Below are 20778 nucleotides of genomic sequence, written 5' to 3'. Positions count from 1 at the left end.
AGTTGGCTCATTTCTCCATAAGACTGTATGGTATCATTTTTTTATTGCAGTCAATGGAGCTGCCCCTGCCGGCTTATAATACTATCATTTATAAATACGATCAAAAATCAAAAAAACAGAAAACCAGTCTCTTTTTTGTGTGTTTCATTTCTATTTAAAAGGAAAAAAAACAGATAATGGGTCGTGACGTCCTTTTTTGTTCCCCTATTTATGAATGGTAGTTGGGAAACAGCTTGTCTCACGATTTTGGTTTACTCATTTTAAAAACTAAAATCTGTTGCCTGCAAAGTGCACTGACCACCATTAAACATTTAACCACCACAGAACATTAATGCTGACTATTTTCTGAGTAGGACCTCATGTCAATCATTGTAAGTCTTATAGAGCTGATACAGTCCTCTTAAAATAGTTCAATTCATATTTGTTTTTATTCAGTTAGTGTTATGTGCCTGGGTATTTTATTGCTATTTATTTTATAGACTAAATAATTATTTTATTGTGATCTTTTCAAATAACTGATTGACTTTTCAAACAATTGTTTGATTTATTTTTAAAATGATTTTTCCATCAATCCGCTTATTAATCGCACAAACATCAACAGGAAGACCAGCATTAATACAGTAGCAGCAGTGTTTGATTGAGTGTGTCGGCCAGCCTCTGCAGATTTGCTGCGTGGTCGGAGCTGATTTGAATTGTTAAAACGGGGTGCAGGCATATGGGCCTCCAGAAGCACATGCATATGCAACAGATGACAGTTTCATCTGTGTTGACCCAAAGTCAAGAAAATCTTCCAAAGTCAAGGCAGCCTTCACACTCAGTCACCCCTACACTTCCTGCTCATTTGACAGCTTTAACAAAACTCCAGATGAAAACTCCACAAAAATGTCCCAGGGACCGTGGGACCATCTTAAAAAGGCCAGAGGGAATCTGATCAAACTTCCTGTAACTTTATCTGAGCACGATGTCCGTACTGTTGGCTGTAACTGACTCGCTCTGCTGTTCATTCCAGTGACGAACACACAAAGGATAAGTTGAATATGAGCAGCATTCTGATATTTTCCATCTTGTTATATGTGGCTTTCCAAGCATGGGGAAGTGCTGGCTGTGATATTACCTGTCAACCCTTGTGTTTTGGTATCATTTCCCTCACTCTGAATCAAGTGCACCACGGTAGAGGGAACTGAAAGGGCTGCTGCAGAAACATTACAAATTATTTTTCCAGTAGCAGTATCCCTGTCCATAGAACACACTGTCAGCACATTTCAATAGGGACTATTTCTCCACCAGAAAGTTCAGTAAGGTCTATTTAAGACACGCACTTTGCTCCTTAAATCTGTGGCAATTTAACGTGTTGATCTTAAGTCTCACAAAAATCATAAAGGCAGTCTGGGTAGGTCGGATCTTGTGATGCATCTGTTTTTAGATGATGTACCCACTTTGAGACATTTTTTCAGCACCGATTGACCAGCGGTAATTTTTGTGGGCCTTTTGTTGGCTTTATTGATAGAGACAGCTGTAGACAGACAGGGAAGGTGGGTGGAGAGAGAGGGGATGACACGCAGCAAAGGGCCTTAGGTCGGATTCAAACCCTGGGCCGCTGCAGCAACTCCGTATATGGGTCGCCAGCTCTACTGACTGAGCTAAACGGGTGCCCGACCAGCAGTGCTTTTTGATGGAGGGAAAATCAGTGGTTATTAAACAACAACCTTGTAACTGAAAAACCTAAATGCTACCTTTGAGATGAATCCATTACTTATTTCACTGTCATCCTGCAGTGACAAAAATGTATGACTTAAAAATACTTTTTTAAATAGTGCCCCTAGGGGTATGTGTACCCCTATTTGAGAAACACTGTTGTAACATTTATATAACACTTAATGTAAAGCAGCACACAAGTGGCTCTAGTGTGCAACGCTTGTACACCACCAACTATACCACTGATTTTGGTGAAATGTGATCATATTTTATGGAGAAAATGTCCTCCAGCTGCCCAGACTCAACTTTCTGTGATTTCATTGATTCTGTGAGTTTCCTGGTGGACAGTAAAGTAACTGCTGCCAAATGTACCTGCTGTCAGCTAGTTAGGATGTTGAGGGAGAGCAGCGCCGGCGTTCTGCCAGAACCAGAGCCGGATGAGCAGGCAATGTAAACGGGCTCAGCAGCAATGGACATAGCTAATGACAGAGGCGAAGAGACCAAAGAGGACGGCGGAAGAAGCTAAGTAGAGAGAAGCTATTGGAAGAGTAAATGTGGGACTGGCTTTAAGTGGTTGGTGAGAGCTTGGTGAAATAAAAGGCTGCAGACAGCGAGCTGGCCTTCTTGCAGTTGGACTAGTCAGTAATATAGCTGTGTTAGCAAAGTTGTCGACATGCTAGTTTTTGATCATAAGTAATGTAAGCCTAACAATTGCACGTGTACAGCTGTCCATATTTACTACAGTGGTACTGCAACTGGGGATGCCAAATTGCACAAATATATTTGTTTTGCTATAAGGCAGCTTTAAACACATGTCTCGTTCAACTTTCTTCAACAAAAAAAAACAAAAAACAATAATGCAATATCTATAAATGCAATAATCAAACCAGGATTTCCATTCCTGCCAACTTGATGAAATCATGAATATCCAGCACTTCATACACAATATCTGAGCAACTAAATGAGCCCCAGCATTAACATCTTGCTATTCTAAGCTTGTTAGATTTGATCAAATAGGGAGCAGAATTCCTTGATGAATGATGAAATTGATGAGATAATTTATCAAGGGGTTCACTGATGAGAGAAGGGGCGAGTGGCCAGAATATGTACAGAAAACCTTTATATTTTTCAACCCAATGCTGTTTGTGCTACCACTGCCTCTGAGCACCAGCAGCCAAACATGGCGTCAGCACTGTGACTCTTTCTGTAGCGGTCTATTTGAATAGAGCCACGATTGGACACCTATGTGACAAAAAAATCATTAGTTTAACAGATGGATGAATCTAGTAATGTTGCAAATCTCAGAGACAGATACCTTTAAACCAGAGCTATCTGTATGAGTAGTTATCACCAGAGGTAAGGGTAGGGGATGGAATGGACGCAGAACAATTTAGAAAATGACATCTTAACATTATTTGCATAAGCCCTGAAATGTCCATAAAAGAAAGACGGCTCGAATCTGTACGCGTGTCGTCAGCGCTGACAGGCCTTTAGGGCTGAAGACAAAACTTTGAGCTGTGAACACTCCTCCCCCTCTCCCTTTCACTTGTTGGGTCCTGAGGCGTTGACACAGCAGGATTAGTTTGATGGAACTGGTTTGACAAGCGGGAGACCATAACCTCTTTGAATAAAACACAATTCAGAATGCTCATGCTGGAAAAGAAACACTCCTCTATCTGAACCCCCAGCCCTCTCTGCTCTCAGTTTTTCCACCTCAAACCCACAGGCAGGGATGGAGTGGGTGAATAAACTGACCTAGATTCACCTACAAATCTCCTTTCTTAACAAACCAGATTTTTTTTTTGATAGAATAGATATATCATTACTCCCAGGAAAGGCTTGCCTCACACTAGGGCCTGACATAAATAATGGCCATGTACAAAATAATACATGCTCCAACATCCACATGGTAAATAGCATTGATAAATACATTTTAAAGGGTGAAATTTGTTTTAAAGCAGGTGTACTGTATGTGTGAATGTTACATAGAAATGTGGCAAAGAGAATGAAAACATCAAAAAGGAAATTAGGAAACATTTTACTTTTTAATTTACATTACAAATGTACAACGCCCATATATCAGCATTTTTATGTGTTAAAGTAATTGCTCAGGTGTATGGTAAAATGCTGGTTTTCATTCTGTCTGTGGGTAAATACAGAGCTGGAGTCTCTCATTGAGAAGAGTGGATATTTCTATATAGTTATTCTTAATGCCTGCTACCAGGTCAGGAAACATTACCACTTTTGTCAACTGGGGCCACCAGAATTAACGCAAAAAGAAAGTTCCTTTTTGGGGTCTATCTGAAGGCTCTTTTAGTTTGATCTGAGCCATGCAGTAGTGAAAGCAGCCAGAGGTCAGGGCAGGAGTCTTATATTAAAGCCTCAGGTTTGGAATTTATGTAGAGATAATAGTAATTTAAAAATAACATTTTAATAAAATTTTTCAGTCTTTTGCCGCTGAGTATGGAATAAATAAATGCAGTGTTAATGTGTTGTTGATGTAGGTGTTATTTGTTTTGGAAGATTGTCAGGGGGAATTTTGCACAGTGGTTTTGAGATATCCTGCTGACTAACAGACAAACACAAAGACATGACTAAAAATAAAACCTCTTTGGTGTAACAATGCATTATGCAGGAGTTTATAAATCTGGTAACAAGATTGCATATGCATATTTCTGCTTGTGTGGATACACTGATTTTGGGATCTGCACTCACCGACCGAGTCTCACTCTACTCCCAACTCAAATGCTGCCGCTTGTTCAGTGGCCTTCCTCTTCAAAATATGGTAGTGAAAAGAGTGAGAAAAGTCTGCATATGGAGGTGGTGGGGTGGATGGATGGCTCAAACAAACACAGGACTTTAACTGTAAAAGTAAACAATTTCCTTTAAGCAATGTACATAAATTAACTTACATAGCACTTAAGTCATGGTACGGGTCCACAGGAGTCATACAGGAGCTGTGCAATTCATACTGGTAGCACCATGGTGTGTTTCGAGAGACAGGGCATCACACTGGCTGCTCTTCATTGGTATGAAGTTGAGGTCCACTTTATGTAAATCAGGAGCATCAGGCACTGTGACTCACCATCTCTGGAAACTCATGAAAAACTTTTAAACTAACTGTTGTGGATGAAAATGAAGACAGATTCAGCAAATACATGCCGTATTTCTTGCCTGAATATTTACGGAAAACAGTTTTCCGTAATATAAAAGAACGTTTCCAAACTAGCTGCCAAGTTGTTCCGGTTTGAAATCCTGGAGCAGAAAGAATTCAACCAATTAGGTACAGACAGGAAGTGTTTGCGCAATTGTTGGTGGTTGTAGGCTTTTGTTGGTCATTATGACTACAAGCATCCAATGTAGGGAAGCAGCACACCCCCGTGGACATGTATCATTACATAAGGTACGTTGCATTTTATTGATGTACTTAAGTAACTTAGAATCTTTTCCTAAACCTAAGGAAGTCATTTTTGTGTCTAAACCTAACCAAACTGTGACTAACAGTAATTTTTATAAAAATAACTTTTTGTCATATTTGTGGAAATGTTTACTGTGTCCTGACAGCCGTACACGAGACATATAATCTGTGAAAAAATCAGGTTCCTCTGGCTGTCAGAATGTAGTGATATAGTTCCAGCAAATATGACAAGAAGTTATTTTAATAAAAATGACCTACTGCAGCTTTAACCACACAAGCTTTATTTAAAAGTCTAGCTGGACATTGCATATTTATTCTTGCTAACATAACCACAAGGCCTCGCACATCCAGAAATGACGAAGGATACCTACAGTGTCACAATTTGAAGCGAAGGGAGACTGACCAAGCTGCTGTATTTGATGAGTTGGGAGTGATGTTGCATTCACATATTTGCTATGAGTTTTATGTACCTGGCCCTGGGTTTAGTACAAATAGTAAATATGTAGTCATTTACATTTTTTTGGTTTTCCGTATTGAGTGCTTGTAGTTACCCTTCCTGTTTATTTCCCACTGCGTACCCAGAAGCCCCTTCCTCACATCTCATAAGCCTCCTCCTACCATGTGCTTTTCATATTTTTATTTACTCCCTGCTGTCAGCCGCTGTTGCACTACGGTGATGATGAAGAGCCCAGTTGAGCTGACAGTTTACTGCAGAGATAGAGAGCGGAATAGAGGACATGGATGTGCCGGGCCCTTTCTCAGCCTGCGTTCTGCCTGTCGCCATAATCTATACAGCTCCCTCCAGAGCGAACACACACTCCATAATGTGATTTGTCAACGTTTTACAACATAAAAGAAACCCGGGCGCTAATAGAGAGAGAAAAATCAAACAGAGAGGGGTCAGCGCCACAGAGGTGTGACGGGAAATAGATATGATTGTTATGCCACAACATCTTTCTCCTCTCCCTGCAGTGCAGTCTGCTGCTCAACTGGTGACTCTGCCTTGTGTCTCTTTCAGCCATCAGTAGATGGCCAGTTAAAAGGGGAGACTTGTGTTTCGTGTTTGGTTGTTGAGGATGTGTGAAGTGTTCTTTCACTTGCTGCTGTGGAGGCTGATTTGCTGTTTGAGGAATGAATCCTTTCTAGTGTTTGTCAGGAGAATTAGCACTCGCCTGCTCAAACAGGTTTCCCAGCTGTGAGTGATGGTCCTTGGGTTTTATGTGCGAGTGTGTCATTAAAGGCACCCTGTGGAGTTTTTATTGTAAACACATTTGCTTATTTGTTGTACTGCATTCCATCATTTACAGGGAAACTAGTTAGAGCATGAATCAAAATGAAATGCTGGTTTTTAATCAGAATTGGAATTGTATGTCTATTATTATTTACTTAATTGATTTTGTTTTTTTTCTACCTCAAACTCAAATGCTTCTGAAGCTAACTTTACAGGAACATCAGTAATGAGAGAAATATCCTTTCCTCACTGAATAGATACAAAATTGAGGCAAAACAACAAAGCGCTGCCAATATAAAGAAATGTAATTAATATGACTATATATGGAAAATTTGATAAAATAACTCCAGCATGAAGCTGGGTGTCAGTGACCTGTTCCTGGGGATTAGGGACAGACTCAGATGAACCCTTGTGAGGCTTAGGTACGGGATGATATGAAAACCTCATGTATCTTGGCCAGAATAATTGCGATAAACAATATTATCATGATAATAATGAAAATGTACTTCATACTTTTAAAATGGCACTAAAACATACTGGAATCACTTTACCTCACATATTGTTAAGAAACACATATTTATGGTATCCCAGATACAACCTCTTCTCCCTGTTCTTTATTTTGGATTCTGGGGATACAACAGACAGCCGAGCCTTCAGGATGGTGACAGGATCAGGATTTTGGAATGAATCAGGAAATCAATACAGGTCTGTGTGCTGGAGAGACAGACAGCTTTTACAGGTCGAGCCATGAGAGGATATTGATGATTATCACAATAATGGAAATTCAGTGTTTTTTTTCATTTTGATACCCAATAATACCTTATATCTGAAATGGGACCCAGCAGCCTCTGGTTCACGTGAACCAATCTAACCAACCTGAACCGAGTACTAGCCAATGAGAGTCAGAGAGGGCAGGTCATGTGCGCTCTGCTGCCGCTGGGCGCTGCCAGCTACTGTTTCAGAACGGCAAAGAAGAGTTGATTTCCGGTAGTGAAACGTTAGCCAGAGCTAGCTAAATGTCAGCAAACTAAAGAAAGTTCTATGGCATTCATTCGCATTCATTCGAGTAGTTGGAGCTGATGGAAGATTGACTGACCAATACTGTCTCCTGTCTTTCAACCATCCCAGGTTGGGATGGTAATCAGAAAAACACCATTAGGAGTAGGAGTACAGTCAGTGTGTCTAGGCTACAGTTATTGTTTATTATCCTGCACTCAGCTTTACACCGAACAACCAGAGATCAGGGAAGTCGAGGCTGATATCCAGCAGTAGAGGGAAGCGTGTTCTGCCAAGTTTAAGCGCTGCTATTTGCTAAAGCTTTGAGTAAAAGTTGCATAACTTCATGTTTTACAAAAATGAGCCCTAATAACATGTATTCAGAGGATATTGCCTTTAATTTATTTTAAAACAAAAGTCAAATTTGTGTTTTGGCACCTATTCTCTATACATATTTGTTGTAATTGATGAATTATGTGTTTTTCTGTGTGTAATTTAATCAGTCACTGTGTGTTTGATGATAATCAGGGTTCCTACACATCCTAGAAAACCTGGAAATTTAGACACTAGTATTCCAGTCATGGAGACACCTGGGAATTGATTAAATGACCAAATATACTGGAAATAATCCATGTGTCCTAGAAAATTTTAGTTGCATTTTATCCTGTGCTGTGGCCAAATTAATGTTACAGTTGTAATCAATAAACCTTTTTCACAGCCGCCATTTTGACATGAAATAGTAGGGTAACAGGTGTTACCAGTGATACTGTTATGGTTCTGTTCCATTCAGGGCAAACAGAGTCAGGAGGGATGGTGGCTCACTGGAAAGGCTGTGCCAGACTAAATGGATCCTTTGTTAATATGATTAGTAACACCTGTGTTTACCACGTCACAATGGCTGCTGTGAAAAAGCTCTATTTAGAAAGCGGAAATATAGGCTATGAAGAGAGCACACGCAAAGCACACCAGTGTCCCATAAATGATGGCTGACCGTTTTGTGAGCGCTGTCCTGTAATGTAAAGAAAAACTCCTGAAAAAGGTCCTGGAAAATGATTTCTTAAAAACAATGGGAACCATGATAATACAGACTTGAATCTAACTTGTATTGACTTCACCCCAACCAAATTCTAGACATAACCCCCCCCCTGAAGTAGGCCTGTGAAAACACCCTTACTTTGGAAACACACTACAGTTACTGTGAGTCCAGACAGGTCAGCAACAGGTCTGACTCTGTGTGGTGTGTGTTAATCTGTAAGTGAGCAGAATGGAGGCCTCCCATCGGAGAGCGAGGGAGCTTAAAGATGGCTTCTGATCACTCCGGGGGCCCCCGCCAGGTCCAGGGGCCGAAAGACGAGCGCTGAATGGCGAGCGGCAACCTGAAGAATAGGGCCACAGTGGGGCGTCTGTGGAGGACTGGGTGATCTGAAACCTCCTCATTCTCTCCTCCGTTTGTCTTTTTATGCCTCTCGCTCGGTCTCCGGTTCTCTGTCTCTGCAGCTATTCAGAGCAGGTTGGGTGAGTCACACAGCTCCTCTGTTCAGGCCTCTCACTGGCTATCTCTCCTTTTTCTTCCTCCTCTTGTTCTCTCCCTCTTTTTTTGCCCTCTCCCTTCTACTTTCCCCTTATTCGCCTTTCAATCTCTACTGTATCTCCGGGTCCATCTGTGCACTTCAGGTGCTCGGATGGACAGATAAGCAGTGATTGGGTTTCGGGCGAGGGGCGGTGTGGAGAGGAGGAGGAACAGAGGAGGAGAGTGGGGGTCTGAGAGAGCTGTCTCTTGTTTTGCATGTTGTGGCTGTTGACTGCCGCTCTGTTTGTGCCTTATCTGGTGAGGTTTCACGTTTGCCACAGTAACAATGCAGGTCTTTGTGCAGTCCGGGTTCCTTTTTGTCCTGTTGTTCTGTTTCTTCGGTTGATACAGCAGGTGAACCACAACATTGCCGCTGTCCCAATTTTGTGTAATTTTTAACTTCGACAAAACCCACTTGGCACAGATACTCAGTCCTTGATGTGTTCACTGGAAGAAGGGTTGAGTGTGGGACACATTATAAAATACTTTTGCTGTTAGTTGAAAACCTTTTATCTCAGAATTGTTTACTTTTAGATGCTAAGAAAAGCTTTATAGCTATTGAATTTTATAGTTCATCCAATAGACATTTGACAAACACAAAGGTTTTTAAAGCATAAGTGAGCATGCAGTCCCTCAGTTGACCCTTCCTAAGCTCCTCCTCTTTTTGCTCTGTGCTCCAATAACAGTTGATCAAGCCTCCGTCCTTTCCTGTACCTAGATATGCTATGTGCTAGACTCTTTGTTAAAAACACAACCACATTTGGAAAATGATTAAAAGATAAAAGTTACATAAATATATCTGTATGGTTGCATCTTATGATAGCAAAACACTGGTTAGTTAATCTATATCAGCTTTATATTAGTTAGCTAGTTAGCCAGCATTTTGCTAACATTTAACTTAAGATGTGACTACTCACCATATTTGGGACAGGCCTTTAATTCCTTATGCACAAAACTCTTCCTCAGCAAAGATGGGAAATACTATCAAATTGTTTATGTCAACAAGATGTAAGTATGATTATTACTTGTATAACAATTAGGCTATTGAATAACATATTAATTATAAATCATTCATTTGATACTTTGGTGCTCATGGTTTCTGTAAAATGAACTGAAGGGTGTGTGTTTTGCCAAATGTTAAGCCGCACCAGGCTAGTAAAAGGGACCTGCTTCAAATTGGGACCCTGCTTTTAATTAAAGTTATAAAGTTATACAGTATATATATATATATATATGTCACTTTATCTTTTAACCATCTTCAAAATGTTGTTGTTGGTTTGGTCTAGTGTGTAACATTTAGCAGGATCTGTATCAGAAAATGGGATTTTAGGAAACCTGCTTTACTCATTGTCATCCTTCTGTTGCCAGTCCTGCCAGCCCAGTCCCCTTCCTGAACTCTGTCGTGTCTTCCCAGTGAACTGCAGGTGTAAGTAATAGCCTGCACTGGATAAACTGGATAAATATCACCCCCCCAAACCCCCCCCCCCCTTCCTACTCTTCACTCTACCTCTCCTCCTCATTTTGCTGGAACCCCCCAGGGTCTCCAGTGTCCTCTCCACTTTCCACGGCAGTGATAAGATGTCGACACGATTAAGAGCGAAAGCTAATCCGCCGCTCTGCCTCTCTCCCCTCGGCTGTACTGAATGCTCAGGCAACACAAAACACCGCGGCCGAGTCCAAAGAGCCGGACAGCCAGTCGATGGCAGGAACAGAGAGAGAGGGAGAGAGAGAGAGAGAGAGAGAGAGAGAGAGAGAGAGAAGGAGGAGGCCAGGTGGACAAGGGGTTGGATTGTAGCTAAATAATTAATGGGCGGCACTTTCGTTTTTTAATCTGTAAATGAGAAGGCCTAAGATGGCGGGGCCGTCGCTCTGACACCCTATCCCTGGCCCATTAAGATAACAAGATGTTGGATAATGATCTCGGTTAAGGTGCAGTTTATCAGTCCAGGGGGAAGTGGCCTTGTCTCCCAGGTGGCTGGGCCTGTGTCCCCTGATACTCCGACATTACATCTCAACATGGCCTTATCTACAGAACAGCATGGAGAGAGTTCTGGTATGAAGAGCGCTGCAGTAGTATAGTACCATATACACAATGAACTTACAAGAAAGCACTGCTTATGGATATTCAGTGAAACCCTATGATATACAGTAATATAATGTACGGTACATCAGTTTGATATGGTTGGATATGGAATTATATTGTCGGTTTTGGTCATGAAGATGATGTCTTGAAGATTTATGTCACCTTTAAAAGGTGTTCTTTGAAGCTACACAAGACCATGGAAGACACTTTAAGATCCCTCTGACTGACTAGTAGATATTAATATGAAGCTAATATTGCAGCCCAGTCAAAGTGTGTAACAGACCCACCAATCCAGTAGAGGATACCGTGTCAGTCTCATGTTTTGCGTAGTAGACGTGTGTGTCAAGGTGCAGTGCCAGCAGTAGCGTAGAGAGCAACCACGTCCACGTTTGGAGGAGGTGGAAAGGATGTATGGCTCAGACATACACAGGACTATCACTCAGTTACACTTTTAAAATGAAGCTTAATGAGGTCACAGTTTGGTTAGGTTTAGGCAACAAAACTACTGTGGTTTAGGAAACAATTGTAAGTTGTTGGTTTCACATGGGCCTTTGGGTGGTTTCCTGGGTGAAAGTCCAGTCAGCGTTGACTTGTCACATACGTTCTTTTCCTGAACTTAACCAAACTGAGACTTCAACAAGCTTTATTTTGAAAGAGTAACCAGACGTTGCATATTTATTATTCCAAACATGACCTCAGAATGAACATGTGTTGAAAACGTGACACTACCACGGTGGACCGAGGTGTGTATTACAGGCTTTGATGTGATGTCAGGTTGTATATTGACACAGTTTAGAAGCCTTTTTCATTCATTGGTCATGTTAATCTACTACAGGTGTGTGAAAATATATTGCATATTGGGATATTCATAGAGTCTTTATTGTGATATAGTATATTTTCCACTGGAGGTAGGCAACCTGCCTCTACTGGTATGTGGAGGAATCGCTGAAATATATCTTTTTTTTTTTTTTTTTTTATGAAATTAATTAATTAAAGAACATATAATAATATCAGAACTTTTGACCGAAATTCAAACAACTTAAACTATGAGATCACAGACATATAATTTCAAATAAATGGCGCATTTCTTGTAATATTTTGTTTCAATAGCAGTCTGCTACTTAGTCACGCACATACATCCATGATTAGTTAAATGCTAAAATGTGATGGCAGGGTAGTAAGCGGAGGTAAAATGGCTCCAAACAGGAACTATTAGTCCTGCTTCTGTCAATAATAAATAATCTTCTTATTAGCAATAAACCTGCCTCTGTAGCTGAATAGAGTCAGCCTGAACTACTGTATTTCAACATCGGCCATAGTGGTGGTACTTGGAGAGCCTGGTATTTTCTGAGATGGTACTCGGTATAAAAAGTTTGAGAAATACTACTCAAACAGTTTTTAGCAAATCCAATGGATTAAACACAGATAAGATATATCTTGATTGATTCTAAAAGCTTTTCACACACTGACCTAATGCAACCTGAAATATAGAACCTGACGTCTGTTGAAAATCTTATTTTTGCTGGTCTCACCTGGCCGCAGTGACATTCAGGCCCTCCACGACACTGCAGACTCACACCTGTGTGGTTGGGTGTGGCCTATGCTTTGTTGCACATGTGACCGCACCCAACCACACAGGTGTTAGTCTGTGGTGAGAATTGTCAGTGAAATACTTTATCAGATCTTCATCATCTATCATCTTTGACAATTAGTGGTTGACCAATATGGGATTTTCAATGGCGATGCCATTATTTAGAGAGCAGGGCTGCCAATGGCCGATATATAATGCTGATATCATAACCAAGAAAATCAATGTACAATTCTGTTCTATTCTATTGAACAGTCAGCCATATGTTTACAGCAGGATGCATGAACGTTATAGTACAGCACTATTATTGTTCCAAAACAGCCACACTGACCAGGTGACTGACACGTCTGAAGACATGTGTCATTTATCTGCCATGTGGGCGCAGACATCGATTAATCGGTCGGCCGATTAATGGTATATGATTTTTGTCATTACGCACTTCTTCATAGGCTGAAACCATTTTCCAGCTTCTTATGATCACGAAATCCTTTGGTTAAACATAAATAAGTATTGCTATCCAGCTAAAACAAAGCTGATGTTCTTAGCTAATGAAAAGTTGAGGGACAACATTTTTAATAAAACATCAGACTTTGACATGGGAGGTCACTGTTTGTTTCCTGTTTCCAACTGAGAGTCAACATGGATGTCTTTTTACTATCATGGCTGAGATTGTTTCCTAACTTTATCCACTGTATTGTACCGATTTTTAACAATTTAAGATGTATGTATTTTGTCATTATATATATAAATGATATAAAATTAGGACCTATTTTCAATCACGGCTTCATCTTCCACATATGAATAGAATACGGTTTATATAGTTTAGTGAAACACCGTGTATGAGCAGTTCTCTTGTCTCCTGTTTTTTTTATTATGCTTGCTTTCTATGGTCCTATTTTATAATTCTACCTTAAGAAGGACAGATTGAAGAGTCGTGGGTTAAATGTATGTCCAAAAGCAGTTCAGTATTGGCACAATACACATTCAGCCGCTTGAATACAAGAATACTAAAATAACCCTGCCTGATACTAGTTAAACTGTTGCTTCTGCAGACAGATACCGTAGGAGCATAAATTGAGTTTAGCAGCGCTGCCCTCCCCTGCATCCTTGTGTTGGGGGTGTGATTCATTCTCAGTGTGTCCCCACAGCTGAAACCTCTGATCCTATCATTTACTTAGGCCGGCAGCATCCCTCCCTCCCCTCCCGCTGCACTCTACCTAGGTAAACACCTTTGTACAACACTCAAGCTCAAGGGTGTCCTTTGGTTGCACATTTATAAGCTTCAAATGAGTAAACCCGCAGGAAACGCACTGGCAAATATCAGAGCAATCTGCAGTCTCAGGTCAACAGTTGTGTCCTGTGGCAGCGGAGAGGAATGAAAAGAGAAGAGGAAGATAAAGAGACAGAGGAAGGAGGAAAGAGAAAATACAGATGGGCGAAAAAAGAGAGGGGTTAAAGAAAAAAAATCAAGGCAAGAGAGCAGATGTGATGATTGTGTGAGTCTCCGTGTCAGACACTGGTGTTTCCCCAGAGGCTTGTAGAGATGAAGTGTTCTGAGTCGCGGCATCTGTTCACTACTGCTGCTGAGAAACCACTGGAGATACACAAACACACATTATACACACAATTACAGCTTAGATACAGTATACTAATATACAACAAGACAGTCAATGATTAAATGATGAAGCCTGATAATGTAAGTACAGTATCTCCGCTTCCACACCGGTAAAATTTCATGGGACCTGGAGTTTGCTAAGGTGTCAAGAGGTAGAGCGGGTCGTCCACTAATCGAAAGGTTGTTGGTTTGATCCCCGGCTCCTCCAGCTGCATGTCGAACTATCCTTGAGCAAGATACTGAACCCCAAATTGCTCCCAATGCTGTGTCATCAGTGAACGACTAAAGTGTGTATGAATGAGTTAGTGTCTGTTTGATGGGCTTTGCCATCACTGAGTGAATGTTTATGAAAGGGCGAACTTTCTCCTTTCCTGTTCTTTGATATGCTGTGTGCTAGGCTTGTCTGTGTTAAAAAAGCAACCACATTTTTAAGATACATAAACGATAAAAGTGGCATCATATTTTAGCAAAAGTTTAAGGAACAGATTAAACAGTGTTTATCTGCTATAGTGTAAGCTGCAAATGTTAGCATTACTCACAAGGCCAAACAGCACATCTTTAGCTAACTAAATTCCAAAAAATTGATAGCAGTTTCTCCTTGCAGAAGCAAGTGTGTTCTTCTAGATAATCCATAGACCTGCGTCCCCGGATATTTCATAAAGACTGTTTTTTCATTAGGGAGTAGTTCCAGTGAAAAGTGTTTTAAAGGTGGCCTTATTAGGCCTTGTTCCAGCTGGACCTCATTAAGCAAAACCTTACCTAAAGACATCTCTTGGCAAAGACATGTGTTGAACTAACTCACTGCAAAAGCTGCATTGCTGGTCATAGTGCATAAAAAAAACTTCTGGCAAGAGTACACAATCTATAACTTTTACATGGCAGAGAACGCTGTTTCCTTTCCCCATCAGTATATATATTTAATGTAATATATCCATAATGTGGATGAGGAAAGTTTAAATGAAGAGCATTGCAGCTCAGGCCTTGAACTGTCAACAAACCTTCCCCAAATAGCTGAAGCTCACAAAATGCTAATTTATCTTGGGAAACCTTCTGCAGTACACACAAACTGTAGCAGCTCTAGCTCCTAGTATAACCCCCAGCGCACGGAACGCTACTCATCACACACACATATATTTCCAAGGCTAAGTGACCTGCATGCTCTCAGCTTTGAATGACATAAGTACCTGAGTAGCCTTGGGTTCTGCACCCAACCTGAACACACTTATATGGCAGCTGATGGCAACGCAGGCCGCTTCCATGGTCATCCATCAGACCCCACAGGTAATGTCTACGAACACACTTGGTTTACATCAGCCAGGATAAAGGCCTCTATTAAGGAAATGAATAATACCAACTGAGGGGAGCTGACCTCGGACCAGTCACGTGCCATCAAGGCTGAGACACGATTGGCTGCTTTTGGTTCGTATCCGTGCTACCGAGGGGGCGGTCCGGGGGTTGACGGATGCTTGAGGCCGAGGCGAGATGGGCTACAGAGTCAGCCGTTTCAGTCCTGTGATCTAATCTGTTACCCATCATGCATCCCGCTTCACTAATGAAAAGGCAAGGTCCCATCCGTCACAGGCTGCTATGGTAAATGGAATTTTAACCCCCCCTCCCCTTATACTGAACGAAGATCCTCAGGCACAAGCGCCTGCAAACATGTGCAAAGGGGCCCGGATGATGGACGATCATTGCAAAAGACCCCAGAGCAAAGGCAAATTAATATCAAGAGGAGAAAATCAGTGAAGGCTTTCGCTTCATATAGATGCTCCTCTGCTTTCCGTCACTTTGCTCAGCAACGAACGCAGTCGAGCTTGGCTCAGCCTCTAGTTCTGAGTATCAAGACTTTCAAGGATGACCCACATTGTCTTCATTATGGCTCTCCTTCAATAAGGCAAGGTGTGCATGGAACGTCACGCCCCATAGTTAAATTTGGTTTTAGATGAAGAGGGCTCAATAGGGTCATTTTTGGCATCACACAAATGTAACAGCTACAGAATGAATGCAGATTTTTGATGGAAGGTACCTTGCTGATTGAAAGGTACTCAAAAGTTTGAAAAGACCTACCTTGGTCAGATAAATATTGTAAAGGCACTGAGCTAAACTAGGTGAGCAGTCCAATATACTGTAATACTAACACTGTGTTCCATTTCCAAGCTATGATAATTCATTTTCATACCTACCTTCATACTATAAGTTGTCCATGTCTTACCACAGCAGCCAGTTCAGTTCCATCCCTTTGCTGGATGTCCTCAGCCTATACTAAAGATTGGGTACTTAAGTTTTTGGTGCATAAATGCAGGAGCTGCTTCAATGGCCGAAAGAGATGGTATCTTTAACTTTTAATCAAATGTGGGCATGGCTTGACCTGACAGTTGGATCAGGATGAAGATGATAAAGGACACATGAATCAATCAGACCTTAACAGATGTGAATAATTTAAGTTTTTCCTGACTCAGATCCACACACCTATGATATTGCTCTGCTAGCTACTATAACTCACAAGCTAACAGTCTATTGCGGTTTTATATGATGGGCCAAGGTTAGCTAGTTGCCCCCTTAGATCACATGAGACCAGGCTGGTATAAACATATGTATAAGTTCAAGATAGTCAACAACAATAAATAATGTTTGGCAGGAAATATACCAACATTTAACTGGACAACATAGGATTAGAACACTGGGTATTTAAGGCCCTATTGTACTTTAATGAGGCACACTACTGCTAATCTCTTCCAGACCCCTGAATCGCTTTCCTGCTCTCAAATAATGAGTAATGAAGTGAAAATGAAATGGCAATTCAGTCTCATTATCATGCTAGCATATCACCAAACACAATCCCATTTAATCACTTTAATTAATTGATTATTTGGAAATGTAATCAAGAAAAGTTGTTTCCTGTGGGGTCCTGGTAGGTCTGTGGGCCGGGCCTTGTTAAAAAGTTGAGCCTTTTGTTGTGCATGTAGGCTTATACATATAGTACACATCATAACTGAGCATTAATGAAACCTATGGACATTCAGTCTTCCATTACAGTTTTTAACCAGTGTTGAAAATGTGATTATCATACATTATTTGAACTAGTAGTTCACTCTAATGATCACTACTCTCTTACCCTGTCAGAAGTATTGATGAAGCTGCATGTTTTTATACTTATTTACTTATATCTCTTTTAATACTAAAACACTGAATGAGCCCAAGTAAGATCCATTACTTAACTGCTGCACCACTGAATTACAATGAAAGCGTTCGTTTGAAAGAAAAGTGGCTTTAGTCTTCCACAGAAGCTGAATGTCACCTTGTCAAGTTCAGACGCGGCGCTACCCGCCCACAGCTGAACCAAAGCCCTCAGTTATTCCTCCATACTGCAACAGCAGCCTCGCTGTTTGATACCCCGAGGTTCTTCACTCTCTGTTCCCACCAGCAGTCTGTTTCTGAGCTTAAATCCAGCATTTGAAGCTCCACAGAGCTCCCAGCAGGGACACACCGACTCTCTCCTCTCTCAGCCTTAATGGCAATGAAAAGACAAAACATCTCGCACATTGTTACACAGACTGTTGTGACATTATGATATCCAGTGGCAGGAGAATTTCAATGGAGCTGGGTGAATGTTTTAGAAACTAGGCGGCTACAGAAGATTAGAAGCAAAATGAGGTTAACGTCTGTAGAGTCTTCTTTTCATGAACCAACCCCCCTCTCTTGTCTGTGTGTCTGTCTCCTCAGGGTTTTTTCCGCCGAAGTATCCAGAAGAACATGGTGTACACGTGTCACCGGGACAAGAACTGCATTATCAACAAGGTGACGAGGAACCGCTGTCAGTACTGCCGCCTGCAGAAGTGCTTTGGAGTGGGAATGTCCAAAGAGTGTGAGTTTTAGACCCAGTGTATACAGTGTGCTCATGTGGAATTCAGTTCAGTGTTATCATGGAGGGTTTTATTGTCCACTGTACCGGGTACCAAATGGGTTATTGATGTCATTGTATCGGCACCAATAGAGTTTCTGTACCAATAACACCGACAAACCAATACCCTTTACAGTACCTTACTTTGGGTTATGGTTAAGGTTTGGTTTGTTGGTTAGCTAATGTTACAAACATTATGTAAAAAGATTAAGAAAAAAGGGTTAGGGTTATTGGTAAATTAGCTAGCTAGTAAGCTAGCATTTTGCTAACATTATCTAGCTAACTTAAGATATGACTAAATATATGTCGCTTTTGTCTTTTAACTATCTTCAACATGTGGGTGTCAACACACTCTTTTCAACATAGACTAGCCTAGCACATAGCATATCTAAGTACAGGAAAAGAGAAAATTGGCTGCGGCTTACTCAACTGTTACCGGAGCACAGAGCAAAAAGGGTGGGGCTTAGGAAAGGTCATGTTTCAGAAATTCAGATCTTTGCGTATATAGGACAAAAGGGCATTTGCATACGAAGTCAATGGAAATATTAGATGTAAAGGTTGCTGGGCGCTCGGGTAGCTCACCTGTTAGAGTGCCTGGTAGAGCTGGTCCTTGCTTCCGCGGCCTAGGATTCGAATCCGATCTGATATTTGTAATAATGAGACATGTTTGTCTAATCTTCCTTATCTATAAACACCTGTGTTTATACCACACATTGTGAGTTATTGGCAAACATGCCCTGTAAGAGAGAGAGAGAGAGAGACAGACAGACAGACAGGTGCACAGTAAATGGCACAAATTGATGTGAAAACTTGTCTGCACAAATTTAAAATGTCTCAACTTGAATAATTCACTTTCTAGAGAAAAAATATTTATTTATAACTTTTATCATACATTTTCTTTGTCAGGACATGACAAGACAGAAACTAAAGAACGAAAGAAATTAATTGTTTGGTAACCAGCCCTGTACCTTCAGGCAACTTCAATGTAAAATATCAGTACAGGTTTTTAAATACCGTCTTTGTAGAGCTCTACTTTCTGAAAACGTCTTAATCTGGAAATTAAAGCTCACGAGTCAGAGGCTGTTGGTGTGAGATATTGTTCAGTACAGAATGTATCGAGCACAGTTCAGTGATGCAGCTCCCTTTGCTATAAAACCATGTAAAATGCAGGAACACTGTAGGGAAAAAATTCACCTGATCTATTGATCTTCTCTTCTAAGAGTCTTATACTCCTAACACACTCAGATCATTTAGAAAGAGCAGTTCAATTAAATCTAAACCTTGTGAATTTTTTATCCATGCTACACACAACCACCAACTTTATTTAAAATCGGGTCAGTAGTTTCTCTGTATTCCTGCTGACAGACAAACAAAAATATAACCTCCTTGGTGGTAGTACACATGGAAGATTACAGTCTCCTCATCGCTCCACACAGGTCTGATGATGTTTAAGCCATATGCTTCATGTACAATTGTATAATTCACAGTCTGTTCCCATTATATTTTATCGATACAACTTCCCACCTCAGCCAAGCATAAAAACTTTTTTGTGATATTTTGAATTTTGCTGCTGTGAAAAAGGTCTATTCAGTCTAAAGTGAGATGCTTTTTTTCACAGAACACGTTTTGACCACTGGCTGTTTATATATAATGGACAGAGCTTCCAGGTCTATGAATGTCAATGCGGAAGTGTCTTTACCGTGCATTTTATGTAATGGCCAGAAGGGGGCAGTTCCATTGGCTGCATAAAAAGTCAGGTAGTATAAAGTATTACATAGAAATGAGCCGAGTGCTCAGTTGATTTATGAGCCCAGTAAACAGTTTCCTAATGAGTTTATCGTCTCAGTCTCTAGTTTCAGTCTTCTTCCATACAGCATGATGTTCATTTAGCGCCTGTCCACACGTATACGTGGCCTCACCCAATACGATGTTGTTTAGAAAAAAATCTCCGTAAACTCGGCGTCGTTTCCAGAATAATCTGTGTCCACTCAGATTTACTGAAAATGACCAAAAAGCTGTAGTACATATGACGGGCCTGTGTGCTGCGTGTATTGGCCACACCAATACACTAAAACCGGAAGAGGAGCCATGGAGCATGCGTATTAAGGTCACGCGCTGTTTATAAACAAGTAGTGGTAGTCCGCCATTGTTGTTGTTGTTATGATGCGTCTAGCGGCAGCGGCTGAGGTTAAAGGCTAGAGAGGCAGGGCTAATACGTCATCGTTTCAGGAAAAAATTGTTTTCGCCGTCCAGACGACTCCCGGCAATCTGGCATTTTCGGATTTTCCCACTCTGGGACCCGTTTTTCAAAAAATACAGTTTTCACTGTATTCTGGACACGAGGCCGATGCGAAAAAGTATTTATCCGGATTTGAAAAAAACGTATTCGTGTGGACGGCCCCTTAGTAAATGATGGTCCCATTTAGAGTAAAATAGACCATAAAGCAGGGTATGCTTTAGGACGGGGCTACCTTGTGATTGACAGGTCACTCTCAGTGAGTCCGTCCAGCTCAACGTACCAAACTCAGATCTCCATGCTGCAGCGGCCACAGGTTCTAGTCCGACCTGTGGCCCTTTGCTGCATATCATCCCCTTCTTTCTCCCCCTTTCCTGTCACTATATAGCCTTCTGATCCAATAAAGGGCAAATGTGTATATATATACTGTATATATATATATTAA

General features: G+C 41.0%; 1 protein-coding gene across 3 annotated transcripts in view; it reads left to right on the top strand.

The window, feature by feature from the left end:
* The window catches only part of LOC127358027 (retinoic acid receptor beta-like), a 201657-nt gene that overhangs the window by 135183 nt on the left and 45696 nt on the right, over positions 1-20778 (top strand). For all 3 annotated transcript variants that reach the window (XM_051390863.1, XM_051390864.1, XM_051390866.1), the window contains one exon: positions 17920-18061. In XM_051390863.1, the coding sequence (XP_051246823.1) occupies positions 17920-18061 (142 nt within the window). The remainder of the gene's footprint in view (positions 1-17919; positions 18062-20778) is intronic.

This window comes from Dicentrarchus labrax, unplaced genomic scaffold, assembly GCF_905237075.1.
Source record: "Dicentrarchus labrax unplaced genomic scaffold, dlabrax2021, whole genome shotgun sequence".
NCBI classification, from domain to species: Eukaryota; Metazoa; Chordata; class Actinopteri; family Moronidae; genus Dicentrarchus; species Dicentrarchus labrax.
This window is presented reverse-complemented; position numbering and strand designations above follow the sequence as displayed.